General features: G+C 33.5%; 1 protein-coding gene across 2 annotated transcripts in view; it reads right to left on the reverse strand.

Annotated features, from left to right (window-relative positions):
• Window positions 1-21,549, reverse strand: part of AGPS (alkylglycerone phosphate synthase) — a 141,205-nt gene that overhangs the window by 31,005 nt on the left and 88,651 nt on the right. For both annotated transcript variants that reach the window (XM_032638171.1, XM_032638170.1), the window contains exons 12-17: window positions 20,628-20,679; window positions 16,252-16,328; window positions 14,040-14,152; window positions 8,157-8,226; window positions 7,247-7,308; window positions 3,392-3,481 (exon numbers count right to left, since the gene is read on the reverse strand). In XM_032638171.1, the coding sequence (XP_032494062.1) occupies window positions 3,392-3,481; window positions 7,247-7,308; window positions 8,157-8,226; window positions 14,040-14,152; window positions 16,252-16,328; window positions 20,628-20,679 (464 nt within the window). The remainder of the gene's footprint in view (window positions 1-3,391; window positions 3,482-7,246; window positions 7,309-8,156; window positions 8,227-14,039; window positions 14,153-16,251; window positions 16,329-20,627; window positions 20,680-21,549) is intronic.

Raw genomic sequence — 21,549 nt, forward strand, 5'->3', positions numbered from 1 at the left:
AAGACAATATGGTACTGGCACAAAAACAGAAATATAGATCAATGGAACAGGATAGAAAGCCCGGAGATAAACCCACGCACCTATGGTCAACTAATCTATGACAAAGGAGGCAAGGATATACAATGGAGAAAAGACAGTCTCTTCAGTAAGTGGGGCTGGGAAAACTGGACAGCTACATGTAAAAGAATGAAATTAGAACACTCCCTAACACCATACACAAAAATAAATTCAAAATGGATTAGAGGCCTAAATGTAAGACCAGACACTATAAAACTCTTAGAGGAAAACATAGGAAGAAGTCTGTTTGAGATAAATCACAGCAAGATGTTTTTTGATCCACCTCCTAATGAATAATGGAAGAGTAATGGAAATAAAAACAAAATAAACAAATGGGACCTAATGAAACGTAAAAGCTTTTGCACAGCAAAGGAAACCATAAACAAGACGAAAAGACAACCCTCAGAATGGGAGAAAATATTTGCAAATGAATCAATGGACAAAGGATTAATCTCCAATATATATAAACAGCTCATGCAGCTCAATATTAAAAGAACAAATAACCCAGTCCAAAAATGGGCAGAAGACCTAAATAGACATTTCTCCAAAGAAGACATACAGATGGCCAAGAGGCACATGAAGAGCTGCTCAACATCACTAATTATTAGAGACATGCAAATCAAAACTACAATGAGGTATCACCTCACACCAGTTAGAATGGGCATCATCAGAAAATCTACAAACAACAAATGCTGGAGAGGGTGTGGAGTAAAGGGAACCCTCTTGTACTGTTGGTGGGAATGTAAATTGACACAGCCACTAAGGAGAACAGTATGGAGGTTCCTTCAAAAACTAAAAATAAAATTACCATATGATCCAGCAATCCCACTACTGGGCATATACCCAGAGAAAACCATAATTTAAAAAGACACATGCACCCCAATGTTCACTGCAGTACTATTTACAATAGCCAGGTCATGGAAGCAACCTAAATGCCCATCGACAGACGAATGGATAAAGAAGATGTGGTACATATACACAATGGAACATTACTCAGCCATCAGAAGGAACGAAATTGGGTCATTTGTTGAGATGCGGATGGATCTAGAGACTGTCATTCAGCGTGAAGTAAGTCAGAAAGAGAAAAACAAGTATCGTATATTAATGCATATATGTGGAACCTAGACAAATGGTACAGATGAACCGGTTTGCAGGGCAGAAATTGAGACACAGATGTACAGAACAAACGTATGGATACCAAGGGAGGAAAGACTCAGATGTAGAGAACAAACATATGGACACCAAAGGGGGACGGTGGTGTGATGAACTGGGCGATTGGGATTGACATGCATACACTGATGTGTATAAAATTGATGACTAATAAGAACCTGCTATATAAAACAATAAATAAAATTTAAAAATGAAAAAAAATAATATTCAGTATTTAAAAAAAAAAGAAAAAAGAAAGCACAATCTAGCAAATTTTAAAAGGTATCTGTCCCTATGGGGCAACAAGTAGAATTAAGAAACATAATATGGTAATAGGAAAGTACAAGATGGGAGAATGTAAAAAAAGGGGGAAAAAAATCACAGAAGAGATTCCAGTTTAAAGAGTACATAAGTATTTCTAGTCTTGCAAAGCAAATATACAGAAATTATCATGCTCTGTCAACATATCAAGAGGGCCTAACAATTGGATGCCTTCATGAGAATTTGTCATTAAGAAAAACAAATATCCAAATTTTCCATACTAATACTAGTATGGATTGTCTACCTCAACCTTCATGTAACTACGTCACAATAATACATACGATGCCATTTATATAGCCCTTTATATGCTTTCTCATTTCATTCTTACAACAGTCCCTTCAAGGAGATATATTACCACTACTTTACTAATGATAAACTTAGAGCTCCAAGAGATTAAATTCCTAATAAATAGCGGAACAGTGCTTTCACTCTTTAGACACACGCAACGTTACAAAATAAAGAAATTTAAAAACTAAGCAGGAAGTTGCCATGGTGATGCAGTAGCAGGAAGGCCCAGATCTGCCTTCCTAGGCTGATATCAAGTGGTTCCAGGCTAATCAAAAGAACAATCATTATGAATAGAAATATACAGAAATGCTGTTGTGCTGAAGCACAACTGCTGTTTCAGAGTCCAGCACTTAACAATAAAGATACTACGTTAATTCGAAAATTACCTAACTTTTATTCATGCTTATATTGTAAGTTTTTTGTTTCTAAATATTGGAGTTATATCCCTGAAAACCACACACACAGAGAAAAAAAGAGAAGCAGTTATATAATACAGAATGTTCAATAAATTTTAAAGTGCTAGATTAGTACTGTATCATTTACTTTAAGGTTCCCCTTCTCATGATCTGTCCTAATTTCCCTTTATTCTCTATTCTAATTAATTCAATAACTTTTGTAGAGAAGTCAAATGCTCAATTCAATCTTTATACATTTAATCTTCCGGTGTTCACAGAGAAAATTAATATCAAAAGATTGAACACAAAGTGCCCCTTCTTAAGAAAACCTCCTTTGGGGCTTCTGCTATTTAAGTAAGAGATGACAAAATCATCAGTTAACTGTGCTCCAATATGGATTATAACTGTCCCATATGGAAGATACTAGCCACATGTGGCATTTTAAATTTAAATTATTGGAAATTAATAAAATTTAAAATTCAATTCCACAGTCATACTAGCCACATTTCAACAGCTCAACAGCCACATGTGGCTGTGGCTATCATTCTGGATAGGGCAGATACAGAACATTTCCATTATCACAGAAAGATCTATTAGAAAGCAACAAGTTAATCTTCATTTGGATCTTCTGGCTCCACTCATTCCTATATTCCATACCCACTGATTTAATCAACAACCGACAAAGTGGTTAAATTGCCTTTTCTCTGTTAAAGAAAGAGCTACATTGAATGTGTGTGTAATTTATAGTTTCTTGACCATATACGTAATTTATAGTTCCAGTGAATGAAGGAGTCCTTCTCTTACTCCAGCAGCTCTGACATTTGGCTCTTTACCATCATGCTGTCCAGACAGGGTAGAAGGCTCATGGCTCGCTCATGGTAGAAGGCTCACTCTACCCAGACAGGGTAGAGACTCACTCTTTACCATCATGCTGTCCAGACAGGAGAAGGCTCACTCCTAGGAAAGGGTGTTCTACTCCTATCGGGCTCAGGACTACTGTAAAAATCCTAGTGGCACAATCCTAAAAAGGTGGCAAGTAAAGTTTAGGAAAGCTTGCTAAGTGGAACAGACTGAAGCTTTTCCTCAGCTCACAAATTACACTTCTCTATTAATTAAAAAAAAAAGTTGTTTTTTTTTTTTTTTTCAGAATAAAAAGTATAAGAACAACAACAAAAACTCACCTGCATGTAGCAAGAGGAGCAAACTGAACACCCTTCTCTTTGCATTCCCTTGTTATTCTTTCCTTTACATTTCTACAGAGATCTACAACCCTAGAAAAAAATAATTGAATACAATATTAAGTTTTCACATAATTATAAAAAATCTAATTATTGCTGGTTTATCAGCACATTCAAGTCAGAAATTCTCTTAACTAAAACTTTCATACTCATTCCTTCAAGAATGAACAAGATCATTGAAACTGGCCTTCCATTCATAACTTCAAGGGAGCAACGTCCTTTCCCTTTTTGTCACAGGAAAGACACAAGTCAGAGGAGCATACTCAAGTCTCCTGAAGGCAGTTTCCTAAGCTAAGGAAAATCCAAATTCAAAATAAATTTAATTACAAGATTCTAAAAGCTTTTTAAAAAGCTCTAAAGAAAATGTTAATGAAAATTCAATTCTGGGTTATAGGAATACCAATCTATATACCATCTAAGAAGTTTTCCTTAATTTAAAAATAATTTAATTAATAATCATAGTGCTATACCAAATGTTCAACAGCCTATTTTCAAGCACTAAGCTAAAATCCAGCTCAACAAAGACTTACTGGACATGAACTATGTGTAAAGTTATGCTAGACAGTTTAATATGTTCAATATGAACATTGAAAACAGACAAGTGAGATATAGTTCTTAAAGGGGAGGGAAGATTGATAATATTTAACAATATTAATGTTTTTTAATGTGAGCTGTAACATATTGTTATAACCATATATTCTGTTTCATCTGGAAAATAAAACTCTTAAAGTATGTATCAGCCATTTTATTCTCCAATAAATATCCTGGCTACATATTGACACCAATTCTGTGTTTTAAACCTTGGTCTGTTTAGAATCATGAGAAAGGAAAAGATACCAAAGAAACTTAAAAGGTTGGCCCAATTTGATAAAAACAATAACATTTAAATGGATTATGCTTTACTGAACACATTAAAGTTATCTATATTTCCAATAAGAACAAAGAATAACTGATTAAAATATAAATATGAAAAAGGTTTGTGTTTTATTAGCATGTCAATTTTTACTTTTATAGTGTCTGAAAGTTTTACAAAATCTGACTTTACAAAACAGCACTCAAGTTAAGTTCTGCTTTATTCTGTGAGAGCTGCAGGCAGATACAATTTATCAATGTTACCTATGCCTTATTTATAGAATGGTAAGGATCCGTGTTTCTTAAAAATCTTTCATAAAGAATTTAGATTATTGAAATTTAATGTCTTTAATTTGAAAATCCAACTTACAAAACAGATACTTTGAATATAAATAAAGGGACTTCCCTGGTGGTGCAGTGGATGGGACTCTGCGCTCCCAGTGCAAGGGGCCTGGGTTTGATCCCTGGTCGGGGAACTGGATCCCACATGCGTGCTGCAGCTGGGAGTTTGCATGCTGCAATTAAGGAGCCCACATGCCGCAACTGGGACCCGGCGCAACCAAATAAATAAAATTTTAAATATAAATAAAATCTACTAAACTTTAATATCTACAGGAGTTCATGAATATTACAAATTTATAAAAGTAACAAGTTCTTTATCATGACCCTAGAAAACAGAATTCAAGTGTTACTTGAATGAGGTACTTTCTAGAAATTATTTGTATGGAGTTCTTTAAGTATTTTCTAACAGAACTCATGCAAAGGTCAATACAGTCCATTTGGATCAGTCACTACATAGGAAGTAAACAAAACTGTGTATACCTTTTTTTTTTTTTTTGGCCGTGTGGCAGGCAGGATCTTAGTTCCCTGACCAGGGCTCGAACCCGAGCCTCTTGCGCCGGAAGCAAGGAGTCTTAACCACTGGACCAACAGGGAAGTCCTGTACTGTGTACACTTTTAAATTCTTACCTGACCTATTAGCAAATTTAACACTATTGACCATTTCCTCCTTGAAAACAATTTCCCTCAGCTCCTCTCACAGCACTGGTTTTCCTCCAAATCTTCTAGATTTTATTCCCCAATCTCCTCTGCTAGCGCTTATTTGTACAACTTAAATGAATCCTTTGTTTTTATCCCTTAAAGGTTGGGGTTTCTTGGAATTCTTTCTCAGGTCTTCTTTCTTTTCTCTTCATCCATTTACCTGTTAAGTGTCTGTATATCTCCTTTGGCTTTAATCACAAATCTCAAGCTGATGTCTCTAAAATCTTCAAATCTCCAACTCGGACCTCTTAGGCAGCTATTTTTATAAGGCTAAATTCTTACACTATTCCATAGTTCATTCATAGGAGTCTATGCAGAATATTCACTGAGCACCTAATAGGTGCAGTCATTGTGCTAGGGCCACAGAGGAATACATAAAAACTAGTAAGACCAATAATCCTTTAAGAAACTTATGCATGAAAAGGCCAAGCAACCTAATAATGTGTGACGGTTGAAGACCCTGATCCCATGGGTTGCTGCTAAACAAGGTCTCTACCTAGCTAAAGGTTTGAAAGAGAAAGCAAGTTACTAAATGGTAACAAATAAATTTTATGTCAGGAATACAGCTGCTTTCCCTTAATTTTATTTATTAAAACTTCAGTTGAAGACGTTGTTTTAAATGAAAACCAAGTATGTAACCCTGTATAAAACAGATATAGTCAGTGAGTCAAAAAAAGTATTTAAGAATATACAAGGAAAGTATAAAGAAAAATGAAAAGATAGTGCATGACTAGCTTCCACAGTTGGAAGAATTTAAAGACAAAATTGCAATCACAGGTAAGGAGTAATTGACGACAAGGAAATTCATACTACTGAAGAAGTAACACTACACTAACCCACTTTCCCCAGTAAGAAAAGGTATTAAAGACTAAAATGGTCTCTGAGACATCTATGAACAGCTCCCAAACTATATCTGCTGTTCAAACATGTCAGATGTTGATGAAGTGATAATTCTTTTTATTTATAAGATTTATTCCCCTTATTAAAATTTAGCATCAAAAACTGAATGCTGTGACTAACATATTGATACTGTAAATTTGATTGCTATCTTACAATGCATGGACTATTCGCATCAATACAGCAAAAGTCAAAACCCATAGTAGATGAAGACAGTGTAGAAAAGTAAAAAGTTTTCTGGGGGAGGAAAAAAAGAGGTTAGGGTAGAACAAAAATGTTAAGATAGGTAACATCTAACAGGTATATTCAGGGGGATTTGTTATATCCTATATACTTTATTATAGATTTAAAATAGTAAATTTTATAAAGTAAAATGTAAGGTATATTAGATTTAAAATGTGCTAACAACCTCAAGAATTTTTTATTAGTTAACTCACAAGTCTATCTTTAATATAACCACTTCACATTTCCTAATCAGTTTTTATTATTAATTCCCTAACCAATATTTGTATGTATATATGTGTATAATTTAAAAACAGAAATTATACATAATTTCTTAAATTGGGTTTCTTTCAGAAATCACTTAAATTCAAGTTAAGATCTTGATTAACAGTGTACATACAAATATCAAAAGCTAAATGAAATACTACAAAAGAAGGTTATATTTTGGGGGGACTTTTTAGAGAACATTTAAGCATATTAACCATTTAAGAATTTAAATCAAAGCTAAGTAAAACCACATAGTGACATTTAGTGTTCAGTAAAATTCTTTAAATGTAAACTGCGGTAATAACTTCCTTCTATGCGACATGGACAAGTCTGTCTAAAATTTTAAAAATGGCTTGCAAATGTGACATTCTGATGAAGATATTAAGTTAAATAAAAGTGATTACCTTGTTTCAACGTTTCCTTACAAAACTTTAAAAGTTTACATATTCACACACAATAAATTACTTCAGCAATTGTATAGCATATTTTAATAATATCAGGCATTTTATTTCATTTTACCTGTCCCAAGGAGCAGAAGTCTCAAAAGATTCCCCTAATACATAGTATTCCAAACCTAAATCCTGTTAAGACATATACACAAAATTAAGAAATTACAACAGATGCAGAAGAGTCCATAATATTAGTAGTATTTCATGTTCATTATTAGTATTTCATGTTTCTAATTCAACCTCCTGGGCTCTTTACTACCTACCTCAAAAGAGCATGGGAAAGTGGCCCCAAGTGTGAGATATAATCTCCAGAAGGACAGAAACTTTGTCTTGTTTTCCTCTGTGCCCTTGGCACCAGGCAGAGTGTCTGACACACGGCAGGAACTCAAATATTTCTCTAATGAATGGAGTCTCTATTCAGAAACTGTCTAGGTACATGCAGAGAATACTAGCAGGACAGATTTTTAGTGGCCTAAACAGCAAATTAACCAATACCAAAAAGTGATCATCAGGATCAAAGGACCAGGGAGATAGGGAAGTTGGGAGAGGAGGGACTAGAGAAAGGAAAAGAAATCTTTTAAAATCAACTTTCCTTTAAAAATAAGTTAGAAAATAGTGTCTCTCTTTGTAGTGACTAAATAGATAGACTATCTGGAACCACCTCAGCTAGGAAAATATATTTTATAGCGTACAAGATATAATACTTATATGATAAGTAACTTATAATACTAAATTTTTTACCCGGAGTACAATTCTGTTTTAATATCAAAATTGGAAAGAGCAATTCATAAGCCACCACAAAAGTATAAAGGTATGAAAGAAAATTTTATAAGGTAGAAAAATCCTGGACTCATACGAGTACAATGATATGCTAAATTACCGTAGGTTAAAATTTAAGAAAATAAAGAAAATAATTTTATTCACTTATAGAAAAAGTATTGTTTGCAACATAAACTGATAAAAGAAATGAGATAACTTACTCGAATGTACGCAATGACATAGGTCAGCAAATAACCTCTCTGTCCATTATCTTCTCCAGCTGCTAATCCACTGTAATTAAACAATACACTGTCAGTATATTTCAAATGAATTATTAAAAATATATAAAACTAACCAAACTGATACAATACCTCAAGATAACTGCTTAACAGATTAACATATGTTACTTTACATCTCATTTTTATTTTAATCTCATTTATCATAAATGTATCAATGAGCTGTCAAGAGAATAGTCTTGGATAACAAAAATATTTTTAATATTCAGTTTGGTAATTAATTTTATATCTACCAAACCAGTAAAACTGACTAATATGAACTCAACTACTTCTACTCATACTGTCAAAAGAACAGAGAATTAGCCACGAGAAACAAGCTTAAATAATCGTCACAAGCATATCAAGATACTTAAAATACTCTTATTTTACTCATATTATATTTTTACCTGTATATTCATGTATTATAGTCTTATTCATATATAAAGATTTGCAATGACTGACTAGGATCTTCCAAACACCAAGAAGTTTTCTGAATACTTGAGCACATAGTTATTTGGAGTATTAGACAAGGTGTTTACTTTATGGGATTTATGATTTAAAAGACAGACAAAACATACTTACACAGATACATTAAAATTTATGAAGCAACATATAGGCAAGTATAAGAGCAACAAACAGTATGAACACATCCATTTCAATTGGAAAGTAGCTTTGTACAGAAGCTGTATTTCGTGATCTAGTTAGAATCAACCCCATATAACATATATTTCAGTCCAAGTACTCTGCTTTGTTAAAGTCATTCTAATTTTAAAAGACTATGAATGATTACTGATTTCCACTACCTTCAGTAGATAGTTTTTAATTTTGCTTTTTCCATGATCAGGCAGAAATTAAATTTTAAGTAGTCTTAGTCAACTAAATAAAACTTATCCCAAATTCTCAAAGTACCCACTAAAAATCTCTCAATAAAAACAAATAAAAGGAAAAATATCTTTTCTTGTGGCTTTCTTGAGTCATGATTGATGGCTAATCTTTATGTCTCTCTTCTTAATACCCTAACTGCGCCTTCTTGGTCTCAGGATGCTGAGCCCTTAACCATGGTGTTGCTTAAGACTCAGGTTTTGAACCTCTGTGATTTGAGCCTCTTTTCATTTCTCTTATGAATTCAGTTAACACCTTTACAGTTAAATCCTTTCTTTCCCCGATGTTTTGTCTGAATTTGGCAGTAAGTAAGTAATACAATGTAGATGTACCCTTGTTCTACACAAATACTGTAAGGCAATTTTCAGCTAGGACATATGGGCTAAATCAGATTTCCTGACTTTGTATTATAGTTGGATATACACGAATTAGTGTCATCCAGAAGGAGTGGCAAAGACTTGATAGGAGCAGCTCTAGTCTAGAACTACATGGGGAAAGGGTATAATGAAATGAAGGGAGGCATTTGTTACTAGAATGTTAATGAGCAAAGAAAACAACTTAGGTCAAGCTGCTAAGATAGAAAATTAAGAAGAAACAGAAGACAATTCTGGGTTAGATGTGTATGGATGTTACGTTGGGGTAGCGAGTCAAATAAAGTTCCAAAACAAAAAGTAAACTAGTCAGAAAATTGCTGTGACAGGTGCTTGGAGGAAAATAGATGAACCCAAACCTCAGGTAGATATGAATCTGAGTCAGACACTAACTCCAAGAGAGAAAAAACCCTACTGATCTAGGAAAGACACAGTTCATGCTAGGCCTACCGGCAGAAGGAAAGGAAAGGAGCATGAAGACTAGGAAAGGGTGCAAGAGACCATTGCTGGGAATCATACTCAGGTGCATTCTGAGTATGTACTTGGTGAGAAGTAGCAGGTATGAACATTTAGTAGGCCTGTCTCTCCTATATCAGGCCTACTGATATAAGATATAGCATCCTGATATATCAGGATGAGAAAAAGTCCGACTCTGCAGTCCCAGGTCAAGCCATTTTTCTTTAGACCCTTTTCTAATATCTGGCCAAGGGGAAAAAAAAGATCTGTTCCACTTGGAATCTAGTGTGACAAACCACACAGAAATATGCATTTTCTTACCCAAAGCAGGAAGAAACTGGATGTCCATTCTAAATTCATAAACCCCCCAAAAGAATAAAAGTCACTCTGGGTTCGCTTTTCTGAATCAAAGGTTTCCCTGCAAATTTAGCTTCTTGGAACCTCTCTTTTTTCAGCTTTCAGAACTATCTAGTCTTCCAGCCAAAATTACTTTAAGATACAATATGTAAACAATAGTAGGGTTTAGAAATTAAGTGCTTCTAACTTGCCACTTTTGCAGCCACTCCAATAAACTATACTTAAATTCAACTGCCTTATGTTAAAGTAGCAACATCCATCCCCTACTTCCTTAAAATATCAATTAACAAGGTTCTTAAACAAACTTAAAGCTGTTACATGAGGAAGGACTGGGAAGACTACTGAAAGAGGAATGAGAGATAATCTTGTTATATAAAAGAACCATCTGGTGAACCTAATCACACTCATGTTGAATTACATTAAACAATTTAAGCACTTTAAAACTAATACTTTAAATATAACCCTTTAAAAATAACAACAGCATATTACCTTAAGTTCTATGGTAAATGTCAACACATCTGTCATGATTGGTGACAGGTAATGTTTACTCCGCTTAGCTCTTAGAGAAGTTAAAGTACATTACTAGCAACCATAGATAAACAACCAAAGTATGATTATTCAACATTTGGCTATTATATTCTATTGGATCATATGTGTTCAAAGGTATTTAACAGTGTTTGCGTGGGTGTGGAAGGCAAAAAGGAAAAATGGCTAAGATAACTCACAAAAATGTTCTCAACTGTTGGGAGTACTTCATTAAAAACAATCAATTTACAGCCAATGAGGTGGGCTTCCCTGGTGGTGCAGTGGTTAAGAATCCGCCTGCCAATGCAGGGAACACAGGTTCGAGCCCTGGTCCGGGAAGATCCCACATGCCGTGGAGCAACTAAGCCCATGCGCCACAACTACTCAGTCTGCACTCTAGAGCCCGCGAGCCACAGCTACTGAAGCCCCTGCGCCTAGAGTCCATGCTCCACAAGAGAAGCCACCGCAATGAGAAGCCTGCGCACCGCAACAAAGAGTAGCCCCCACTCGCCACAACTAGAGAAAGCCCGTGCACAGCAACAAAGACCCAACGCAGCCAATAAATAAATAATAAATTCTAAAATAAATAAAGCCAGTAAGGTGGTGGAAACAGGATAAAACAAAAGAACAGAAAATAAAGAATAGATTGAAAATGCCCTAATTCAAAATAAAATACACGAGCTAAACTAACTTATGAAAACTTTATTAGAAAGAAACTTAGTGATGCTTTCCTCCAGCTAGTTATGCAGGAGAAATGATTGAGGAATGAGGGTTGGCAGGGTAGCATCTTATAAAAAATATCCTTGAATCTTTCAGTGGTTAGAACAAACAACTAGTGCCTAGAGAGAACTGGGGGAAAACCGGGACTACTGCTGGAAAACCACGCGAAGATATACTTCCAAGTATCAAAAAATCAAAAGAGCCCTAAGTCACCTGCCTGGTGATAGCCTAGGGCTGTTCAACACAGATTTCTGCATCTAAAAGAAGGGTGCCAGATGAAAGTATATTAAGAAATTAATTATAAACGTAACTAAGAAGTAGCAAATAATAATAGCAAAAAAAATGACACTCCAATCAGGGTCTAAGTTTTAATGCTTTACCCTTGCTTTAAAATACATACCTCATTTAATATAACCTATTTTTAATGGATGAATTTGATACAAGTTTGTTGTTTAGTTTAAGCAAATTGCTGGAATTAAATCAATAGTTCTGGGGCCTCGTTATCAGTATCCAAAGAGATCTGGATTCACCTTAAGAAAGATTCACTATTACTTTCAAGTTGTAAATGGCTGGTGTTACATGAGAAAAACAAAACTGGCATTACGTGAAAAGCCAGTTCTTGATAGTTGGTGGCTCAAATTAAATAAAACTGACAACATGGTCCCAATAAATACCTAAAGATTAAAATATACTGTTTCAAGGGTGGCACAGTAATTAGGCATAAATAAAGTAGCATAAAAGATGTCAGGGAAAAATAAAGTATTCAGTTTCATAAATCCTTTCAATAAATATTTAATCAAGCATCTAGTATATAGCAGGCATCAATGGTGAGGCCCCAAAAGAGACAGATCATGCCCTATAAAAAGTATGTGTGCGTTAGGACAAAAAGGTCTTTTGTCATCAGCCTATCCCAGTCTAACAGGAAATGCGGCACATTACTAACTAGTAATGATTTGCTGGCTACTCTGAATTGGAACTATAACTATAGATCCCACAAAGTGCAATCTCTGGGTGTGTGTATGTGTGTGTGTGTTGGAGGTGGGGGTGGGGAGTAGTGAGATGAAATTAAGCAAATTTAACCTTACATACAGTGATTAAAATATTATAGCATCCATTTCCCTACAAATGACTGGAAATTTTTGAAATCCCAAATAAACATTTAAATATATAACGAAATAACTTTTAAAAGTTTCAGTCTCTAATATTTAAGACTAAGTAGACATAAAAGATTTAATTTAGATGTAAAAGGTTTTCATTTAAAACTCCTTTAGTGTTTGTTTCTCACTAGTATCATGGGTTTAAAAAGTTTTTAAATCAAATTATATATGTACTCCACATAACTTAGAAACTAAAAAATAGGTACATGAACATTTCAAAAAATTTCAGAGATAACCTGATATCCAACCCATCTGCTCATTAAATGAAACCTTACAGCACTCTTAACTAATTTAGCTAAAACATCAATAATTCCCAAAAAGGTACTGTGGAGAAGAAAAAGTGAAAGATTACTGAATTTCACCTTTTACTAAAAAAATTATAATTCCACTTGCCAATTTCAGAATAGGGTAAAAATAAAACTGAGAGATTATTTTTCAATGTTCAAAAACAGTACAAAGATAAAGTAAAAATTAGGCCCAAGATTAGATCTTTTTCTAACAATACTGCACTTTAATACTAAGTTCAGAAAATCCTAAAAACAAAGGGCTGAACATTATATATGAGGAAAACACATAAAAGTGGCACATTCTAAGACATATGGCTCGAAATTAAGCGTTCATTTGTTCTCATAAAGAACAGCAAGAAAGGGAAAAAAAAGAAATAAAAGTAAATATTTACAAAGAACTCAGATTAAGGATAATGTATGTGTATGATATATTTTAAGCTCTGAAATTAAAAAAAAAAAAAGATTGGTATCCAGAAAACTGTTTATTATGTACTTAAAAAGGAAAGGAAAAAAAATGTAGTCCTGATAAATGGCGCTTTCACTATAGTTCTCATCGATCAATCTTATAATCCATCAAGTGGACAGACAGAAACCACCCAATCATTATTCAGTTGGTTACAGATGTGAAATGTTTTCAGTTTCTTTATACCAGCACAAAACAGTAAGTGACAGGAAGTGGAGTATAGATAATTTATCAAATACTTTTGATTAAACACAATTTCCTTTTAAAAACATACTTATAACATGTTTTATACATATACTATTACCACTAAATAGCAACATGACTATGAACTTTTTTCTATTTCACTTAGCACAATAGAAAATAATATAAAATTATCATTAATGAAAAAATACAATAAGAAGATTCACTATGTCACATATACGATTAGACAAGTAAGAGCAACATACCAGTCTAGCCTTCTAAAAACTTTAGAAGTAAACCAACATATTATTTCAAGTTGACTACCATATATTAACATAAATTTAATACTGGAAAGTGTACATTAACAACTGCTTGGAGATATCAGAATTTTAGCTTAAGTTTCTCTTGGCATTATGAACTGAAAGCCATACCCAAATTTTGAAGCAATGTCATACACTTGTTTTTCATGTTGAAGAACCTTCTCACGGTCCCCCTCAAACAGTAATGTAGCGACACTTAGCTGATTTGGATCAAATCCTTTAAACTACAAAAGAATATTATTATTACAGATAAGTCTTAGCCTACAAAATAGTAAATCAAAACGCATTTTGCTCTTTTTTTCTTCTGATCTGAGCTCAAACATACCAGCTCTTCAAAATCTGAGCTTTGGAACTTTACATGTCAATCAAAAAGAATGCTTAATGTACCTATTTAGGTCATCACAATAGAACAGCACTCAGGAAAAACATTTTACAGTATGCCAAGGTATCAATTATAATGATATATTGGTATGGAAATACAACAAATTAACTTGTAAGAATTATAACTGTACCAAACAATCAAATAAAACTACCAAAATGACAGAACATAATAAAGTAGCAGGATGTTGGGGGGGAGTAAAAACCAGCAGCACCCTTACATATATACCACCAATAACTTCTTATTAAGTAATATTTTCAAAGGAGACCTTATGTATAAAACAATATAAAACATCTAAGAATAATCTTAAAAGGAAATACATAACTTCATTAGGAAAATATGTCTAAAAAAAAGATGAGAGAAATCTATGTTCCCAAATGCATAAACTAAGTATTATAAATCGGTCGACTTTTGCCCAAATTAATATACTAGTTTATTCCAATTTTAATAAAAACCTCAATGAGCTTCCTAAAATAATGAAGAGTTTCTAAAAATTTTCCAGGATACTGAACAGGTAGATAATGGTGATAACAAGGAAAATTCTGAAAAAATAAGAGGGAGAACTAGATCTACAGCAATTAAATCCATTTAATTTTTCAAGAACAAAAGCTCATTAAACAAAAGCTCTTTTCAAGAACAAAAGCTATTACATAAAAATGTCTTTTTCTTATATAAGTATATGAGAAGATGTCTTAGACATGGCAAATCAATATAAGAAAAGCAAGGGGCTTCCCTGTTGGCGCAGTGGTTCAGAGTCCGCCTGCCGATGCAGGGGACACGGGTTCGTGCCCCGGTATGGGAATCTGGGAAGATCCCACATGCTGCAGAGCGGCTGGGCCCGTAAGCCATGGCTGCTGAGCCTGCGCGTCTGGAGCCTGTGCTCCGCAACAGGAGAGGCCACAACAGTGAGAGGCCCACGTACAGCAAAGAGAAACAAAAAACAAAAATGAAAAGCAAGGACAGGTTAGTTAATGGTGCTGTCACAACTAGTTAGCAATCAGGAGAGCAAGAGGTGAAGATTAACTTAGTTTTTTATCTCACATCATAAAATTGAAATAAAGTCAAACAGTAATAAAGACAAAAAGTTTTTAAATTCCTTTTTAACAAATAAGTGAGAGAGAGAAGAAAATGGTCCTAATCATAGTTCTGGAGGAAGACAGGCTTTTCTAAGCTTAAAAGTAATTAAATAATCAAAGGAAAGATATAAAAATTAGAAACTTTTGCACCGAAAGAAAAAGAAAGAAAAGAAAGAAACCTTATTAAAAAGGAGTCAACTGACTGGAAAAATTATTTACAACATTTATGAAAAAGGCATCTAATAATTCCATTTTTCAAAAGGCACACAGCAAGGCATTAAACCATTCCCCCCACACCCCCAAAAAGAACAAACAGAAGTTGTTTGTTTGACGTTGCTACCCCTAGCAAAATAACCACATTCAACTAATTCACAAAATATTACATCTAGGAAATACAGGGAAATGGTCAGTCTCATTAGAGTTTCAAGAAATATCAACTAAAATAAAATACTATTTCCCCCCTGGATTTACTAAATTTAAAACAAAACAAAACAAAAAATCCCATACGTAATAGCAAGGATGCAATCCAAAAATGACACATATGCACTGTCATGTGTCCAAAGTTTTAAAAAACGAATACTTTTATTCCACTTCTAGATATCTACTATGAAGGAAAAAATTCAAACTATAAAAAATGTTATATGCTAAAACTGTTCAATGAAGTGTTATTTTTAGGAACTTCAAATCCGGGAAAGCTTTTATATTTTCTGAAATTGAATGCATAATTGATTTACTTGATTAAATATTTACTCCAACATAAAAAAATAACAATTATGAAATGTACACAGCAACGTGGAAGAACATAGGTGTGTGTGAGGAAGAGAAATCAGAAAAAATTAATATCCTAAGCATTAAAAAAAATTCTTACCTTTGTAATATAAAACTTTTTTAATCCATCCAAAAATGATGTAAAAATAGAGGAAACCTGAGGTTTGAGAGCATGACCTAAGAAGAAAAAAAAGTTCATATTTTAAGTTAATAGCAAACTAATTTATCTATGTTTTTCATAAGAGCAAGAGGCTACTTTAATTTAGTATCCTAAAAGAAAGTGAACATTTCCATGACTTTAGTTTTTAAAATCTCCTATGTTATACATATAACACATTGGTATTAAGATCTACATCTTTTAAAAAGTCACAAACAACTTTTTGTTTACCAAACTCCTTCTTGGGTTTTTTTTTAAACTCAAATTACTATATGTAATTACTACTACACATAGTTTAGGTTATCTTTCAATGGTATAGTTTATACATAGTAAAATCAGTTCATTAATTTTTATTTCATTAGGAACACCCAACGGTGGCTAGTTCTACTTTTATTTTTTTTAATTATGCAGAAACCATTCAGAACTATAACCAAATATGGAGTCAATGCCAAGTTTAAGATTGTTTCTTAATTAATTCTTAATTCATCCAGAATTGTTGGCATAAAACTAGTAATTGCTTCCTTAATTATACCCAGAGAGTTAAAATTGCCAAAAAAACATAAATGGTGTCTCAGAGTCTGTTAAATTAACATCGTTGCCTGTGGATTAAGCTTAATTGAGTAAAAGTCTTTTACTGTTTTCTCATTGTTTTCAGAGTAGCAACTTCTTAACTCCCATGACTATAACATTTAAGAGTCAAGCATCTGGCCTTAGTACTGTGAGCCCAATTCAGAAAAATTTGGCACACCATTTATATAGAATTTTTATAAAGACTTTTAAAGCCTCTAGTAAATCTAAAATTATCTCCAAATAAAACATTTATTTTTTTAAAAAAAGGCTTTAAGGTTTTGGGATTTTGTTTATTTTTAAAGTGTAGATCCCTTCTTTTAAAATAGGTGCAAACTAGCTTTTTAGAAGGAAAAAAGTGGGGGTTTAGAGAGATATTTCTGGAGGAAAAATCACTTGCAGTCTTTTTTTCCATTCATCTATTTTTTTAAAGTGAGAATCTGAATCTGTAATATTTATTACATTCTTACAGATTATAATAAAAAACTATATTACATAAAAGACCAAGTAACCAAATAAATCTTAACCAGAAGCTAAGAGTTAGGTAACCATGCTATAACCAAAGCAAAAAACAAACAAACAAAAAATAAAGAGCAGATGACATAGACACGAACCTAGCAATCTTCTTGAGATCCTGGATCACAAGAGGTTTGTTTGGGATTTTTTTTTCTTTCATGGTAACCTGTCAGAAATGTTCTCTAGCATAACCAGTGTTTTTAAAAGATACCATTTCTAGCATGTATAAAGTTAAAGGTAACACATCATCAAAATATTTACTTGCTGTCCCAAATGGAATTCAGCCTACTTTAACAGCAACTGGAAACAAATACATACACATAAATGTGTGAGTGTGTGTATCTGATCCTCATAAAAGACTTCAGGTCCACATATTTTTACACAATGTATGAAGATTCCAAATATTACTACTCCAATATGGAATAATCCTTAAGGGTATATGTTCATCTTATCACACTGAAATTTAAATGCACAACTTCTATTAACACTACTGTGAGTTAGTCATATATATCCCTAATACTGAGTGACGTGATAGCCTGATGGAATATGCTTCAAGCATAATTATTGCAAAAGTGATACTAACTTTTAAGTGGGTCAGGTATTAGTATTAATTAAGAGGATATTATTATCTTTTACTTATTCTTAAATTAATGTTGCCTACCGAACTAATTACATTCTAAACATATTCCAGCTATTGTTTTATTTTATATAGAAAACAAAGGAACTAGTTCCTAAATTTACTAGCTAGACAGTTTGATTAGTGAATTTTTTTATTGTTACAGTGTTAATTAAATAATTTTAAAGGATTCCATAAATCCTTATGTTTCAAGGAAGTGCTCCAAAGCACTGGAAAAAGTAGGGCTTTGGGGTCAGACAGATTTGGGTTCAACCCCAGCTCCACATATAACTTGTGGACTTTGGCCAAAGTATTTAGCCTTTGAATTGTTTATAAATTGGAAATACAACCTTGAGGGATGGTTGTGTGCTACTGATAATGTGCTTAGCACTACCCTATATGCTATTCAAGATTTGTTTACCCTCTTTTGCTAATTTGATGATTAAGTCAATCAACACGTAAGTGTCTGTAATGTGACAGGTGCAGGACACATAAAAATGAATAAGAAACATCTCCCAAATTTGACAAACATTAGTTCACAGGGAAAATATGTAGATCGTTTCAATGTACTCAATGATATATACCATTTCAATATACTGAAAATGTATCATTTCAATATAATATATTGAGTTGTGTCAAGGAGAGGGGTGATAATAAAAATATTAACAACTAATAATAAGGCTTGTGCTTTGTTAACAACCAATACGGTACAAACATTGACCAATCAGCCATACAGTTGGTACAAGGTCCCAGACACCCCTTGCTGTGCTAAGAGTTATTTAGTTGGTTGATCATGAAGTCATGGCAGGATATGTAGGTGGGAAAGCTTCAATGAATACTGAGAAATCAAAAAGGTTACAGACTGCCAAGAAGCATGATCAGATCTGTACTGCTAAAGGATCACTTTGGTGGCCAAGTAAAGGGCAGAAGGAGAGGAGACACACTAAAGACTAGCGAGAGTAGAACCAACATTAGAGCATGTTCCTAGGTACAGTAATGAGAATGTGGAACAGGGATGACAGATAACCAAAAGGATCTTTCTTTGAACCTACATTTAAATTGTTATAGATCCCAGTTATAAATAAAATCTGGCCATATCATAATTAGTTTTACATAGATGTCTATGTCCAACATAGTTTACTATCATTATAGCATATAAATGGATAACACAGTCTTATTAATCAGATAGATACATGGCTCTCTTCAAACCTAGATCTCTGAATGCAGGCCAAAATACACAGGAGTCTTGGTTTTCATTTGATTTAACTATTTCATCATTTATAGGACACATTTATCTTAAACTTTTATCATTAGTATAGTATTTTGAAAGTAATTTACTTGAAGAAATAAAAGCTGTAACTTAGAAGAATCTAATTTTAAAACGAACCCTTGATATGTTATCAACCTGAGTTCCTTAGTTCAATTTCTATATAATTATGATAATCATTCTTCCCTAAATTAAAATCTAAGCTACTCGTACACCAAAGAAAAGCCTGCCTAACTTGGCCTTTAGTATTTATTATTGAGCAATCATTCTGGGACTATTTTGAGGGTACTTAAAGTCTATAAACTTAAATCCCAAACTAAATTTCAGCATATGGAAATATTCAGAAGCAGTAAAACTAGAATTGATAAGATGGTAAATCGTGTCAGAAAGTTTAATACTTTAAGCAAAATAGGAAGAAAAAGAAACATGGTTAACTGTTACTGAATTCTCCACCTGAATATTCCATGGTCAACTTAAACACAACCCATTTGTAATGTCTTTTCCCCAAAATCATCTCTTCTTCTAGACTGTCAATCAATCAGACATCAGGAGTTGCCCTAAACTCTTCCCTTTATTTAACCTTCCACATCCAGTTGGCAAACTGTTCTTTGGAATATCTATTCTTTACTCTCTATCTCCACTGCTGCTGCCTTGAACAAAGCCCCCAGTATTTGCCTTTTTAACCATTTCAACTCCTCCTTCATGCTTGCACCATCCTAATCCATCCTGCATAATGCTAGCAGAATGAGCTTTCTTTCTATAAAGCTGAGTTATTGTATTCCCTCTACAAAGATATCCCTCTTCTGACAAGATAAAACCCAAATCTATCCTGCAAAGCCCTAGTCCACCCATCCAGCTTTATCTCTTGTAACCACTTTCACCCTACAGTCTATTTGAGCCACAAAGAACTATCTGAAGAAGTTCAAACACACCATTAAGGTTTTACAATTTCATATTTTTTGCTGATAAGCGAACAAAAATTTGGTAGGAAAGAAGAGACTGTCTCAGGCAAACTTCTATTCACCTTTTAAGATTTTGTCTAAGCATCACTCCTTCAAGAAGCCTTTCCCCACGCTCTGCCTCAATCTCAAGCAAAATCAAGTAGGATCAACCCCTTCTGCATCTGCACCAGGGTATCCAGTGCAGTCTTCTTTCATATCACCTCTAACACTCCTGCACTCATTCATTTATACAACTGTCTGTCCTCATTATACTGAGAACTTCCTGAAGGACAGGAGCTATGACATTTATCTTTCTAGCTCTGTACTCAGTACTCTTCCTGGCACATAACTGGTGTTTCATAAGTTTTTGTGGCTTAGTGAGCAAATTTTTAAAGTACCATTCCTTACTTACCAAACTGAAATTGCTGGTTGTCCATGAGGCGAATAGATGCAGGAGCACATCTCTGTTTTAAAAAGATTAAAAAAATGTGATACAAATTTAATACAGTAAAGAAGCTAGAGAGGTAGAAAATGAATGTCATCTTTCTGTATTTGAGATTAAGAGCTTAGTTCCTAAGGACACATACAGGAAAAAAATGTTAACTTTTTATATAGTTTTATGACAACAAATAAAACATCAGTGGCTTCTATAAAGTATTTGGAGAGAAGAAATCTATGTACATAATATATATATACATACACATGTTGCCAGATCTTTAATTTATCTGCAGCAAGATCTGCTTAATGCCTAGCAAAGACCTGTGGAAATACCTAAAGGAAATATTAGGCCTCAAAGTAGATTATTTTAAAACAAAGTAGAAAACTTATAAACTAAAATCAATGCCTAGAGCATTATGCCACTGATGAACCATAATGGGTCACTGCACTCTTATACTCTTTTAAAATGAGGAAGATGGTGGTGGCATTTTTGTGGGCCAAAACACTTTAAAAATTTAACTGAGATGTCTTCATAGATAAGGACTTGTTCTTTCTTTTCATTGCTTCTCATAATCCATTTTAAATAGAAAAACTATCAGACAATGTGCAGAATTCTAAGATCTTTCAAGGTTACTTGTATGAAAACAGCAACAAAACTTGAAGCATAACATTATGTATCTAAAACATTTAAAACTGCACCTGTGTTATATTTATCTAGGCACACACTAAAAGGTGCAAGGAAAGAAAAATGAAGAAAGCAAATATTCAAATTAACTTTGTGATGCTACAACACTACCATACAAACACTAGCAAGGCTTAAGTTAGCTACAGTTTTTCCAAAGAATTTAAGTGAGATTTACCCTAAATGGGATTTTTATATTCTATGCAACTTTTTA

This window comes from Phocoena sinus, chromosome 7 (genome assembly GCF_008692025.1).
Source record: "Phocoena sinus isolate mPhoSin1 chromosome 7, mPhoSin1.pri, whole genome shotgun sequence".
NCBI classification, from domain to species: domain Eukaryota; kingdom Metazoa; phylum Chordata; class Mammalia; order Artiodactyla; family Phocoenidae; genus Phocoena; species Phocoena sinus.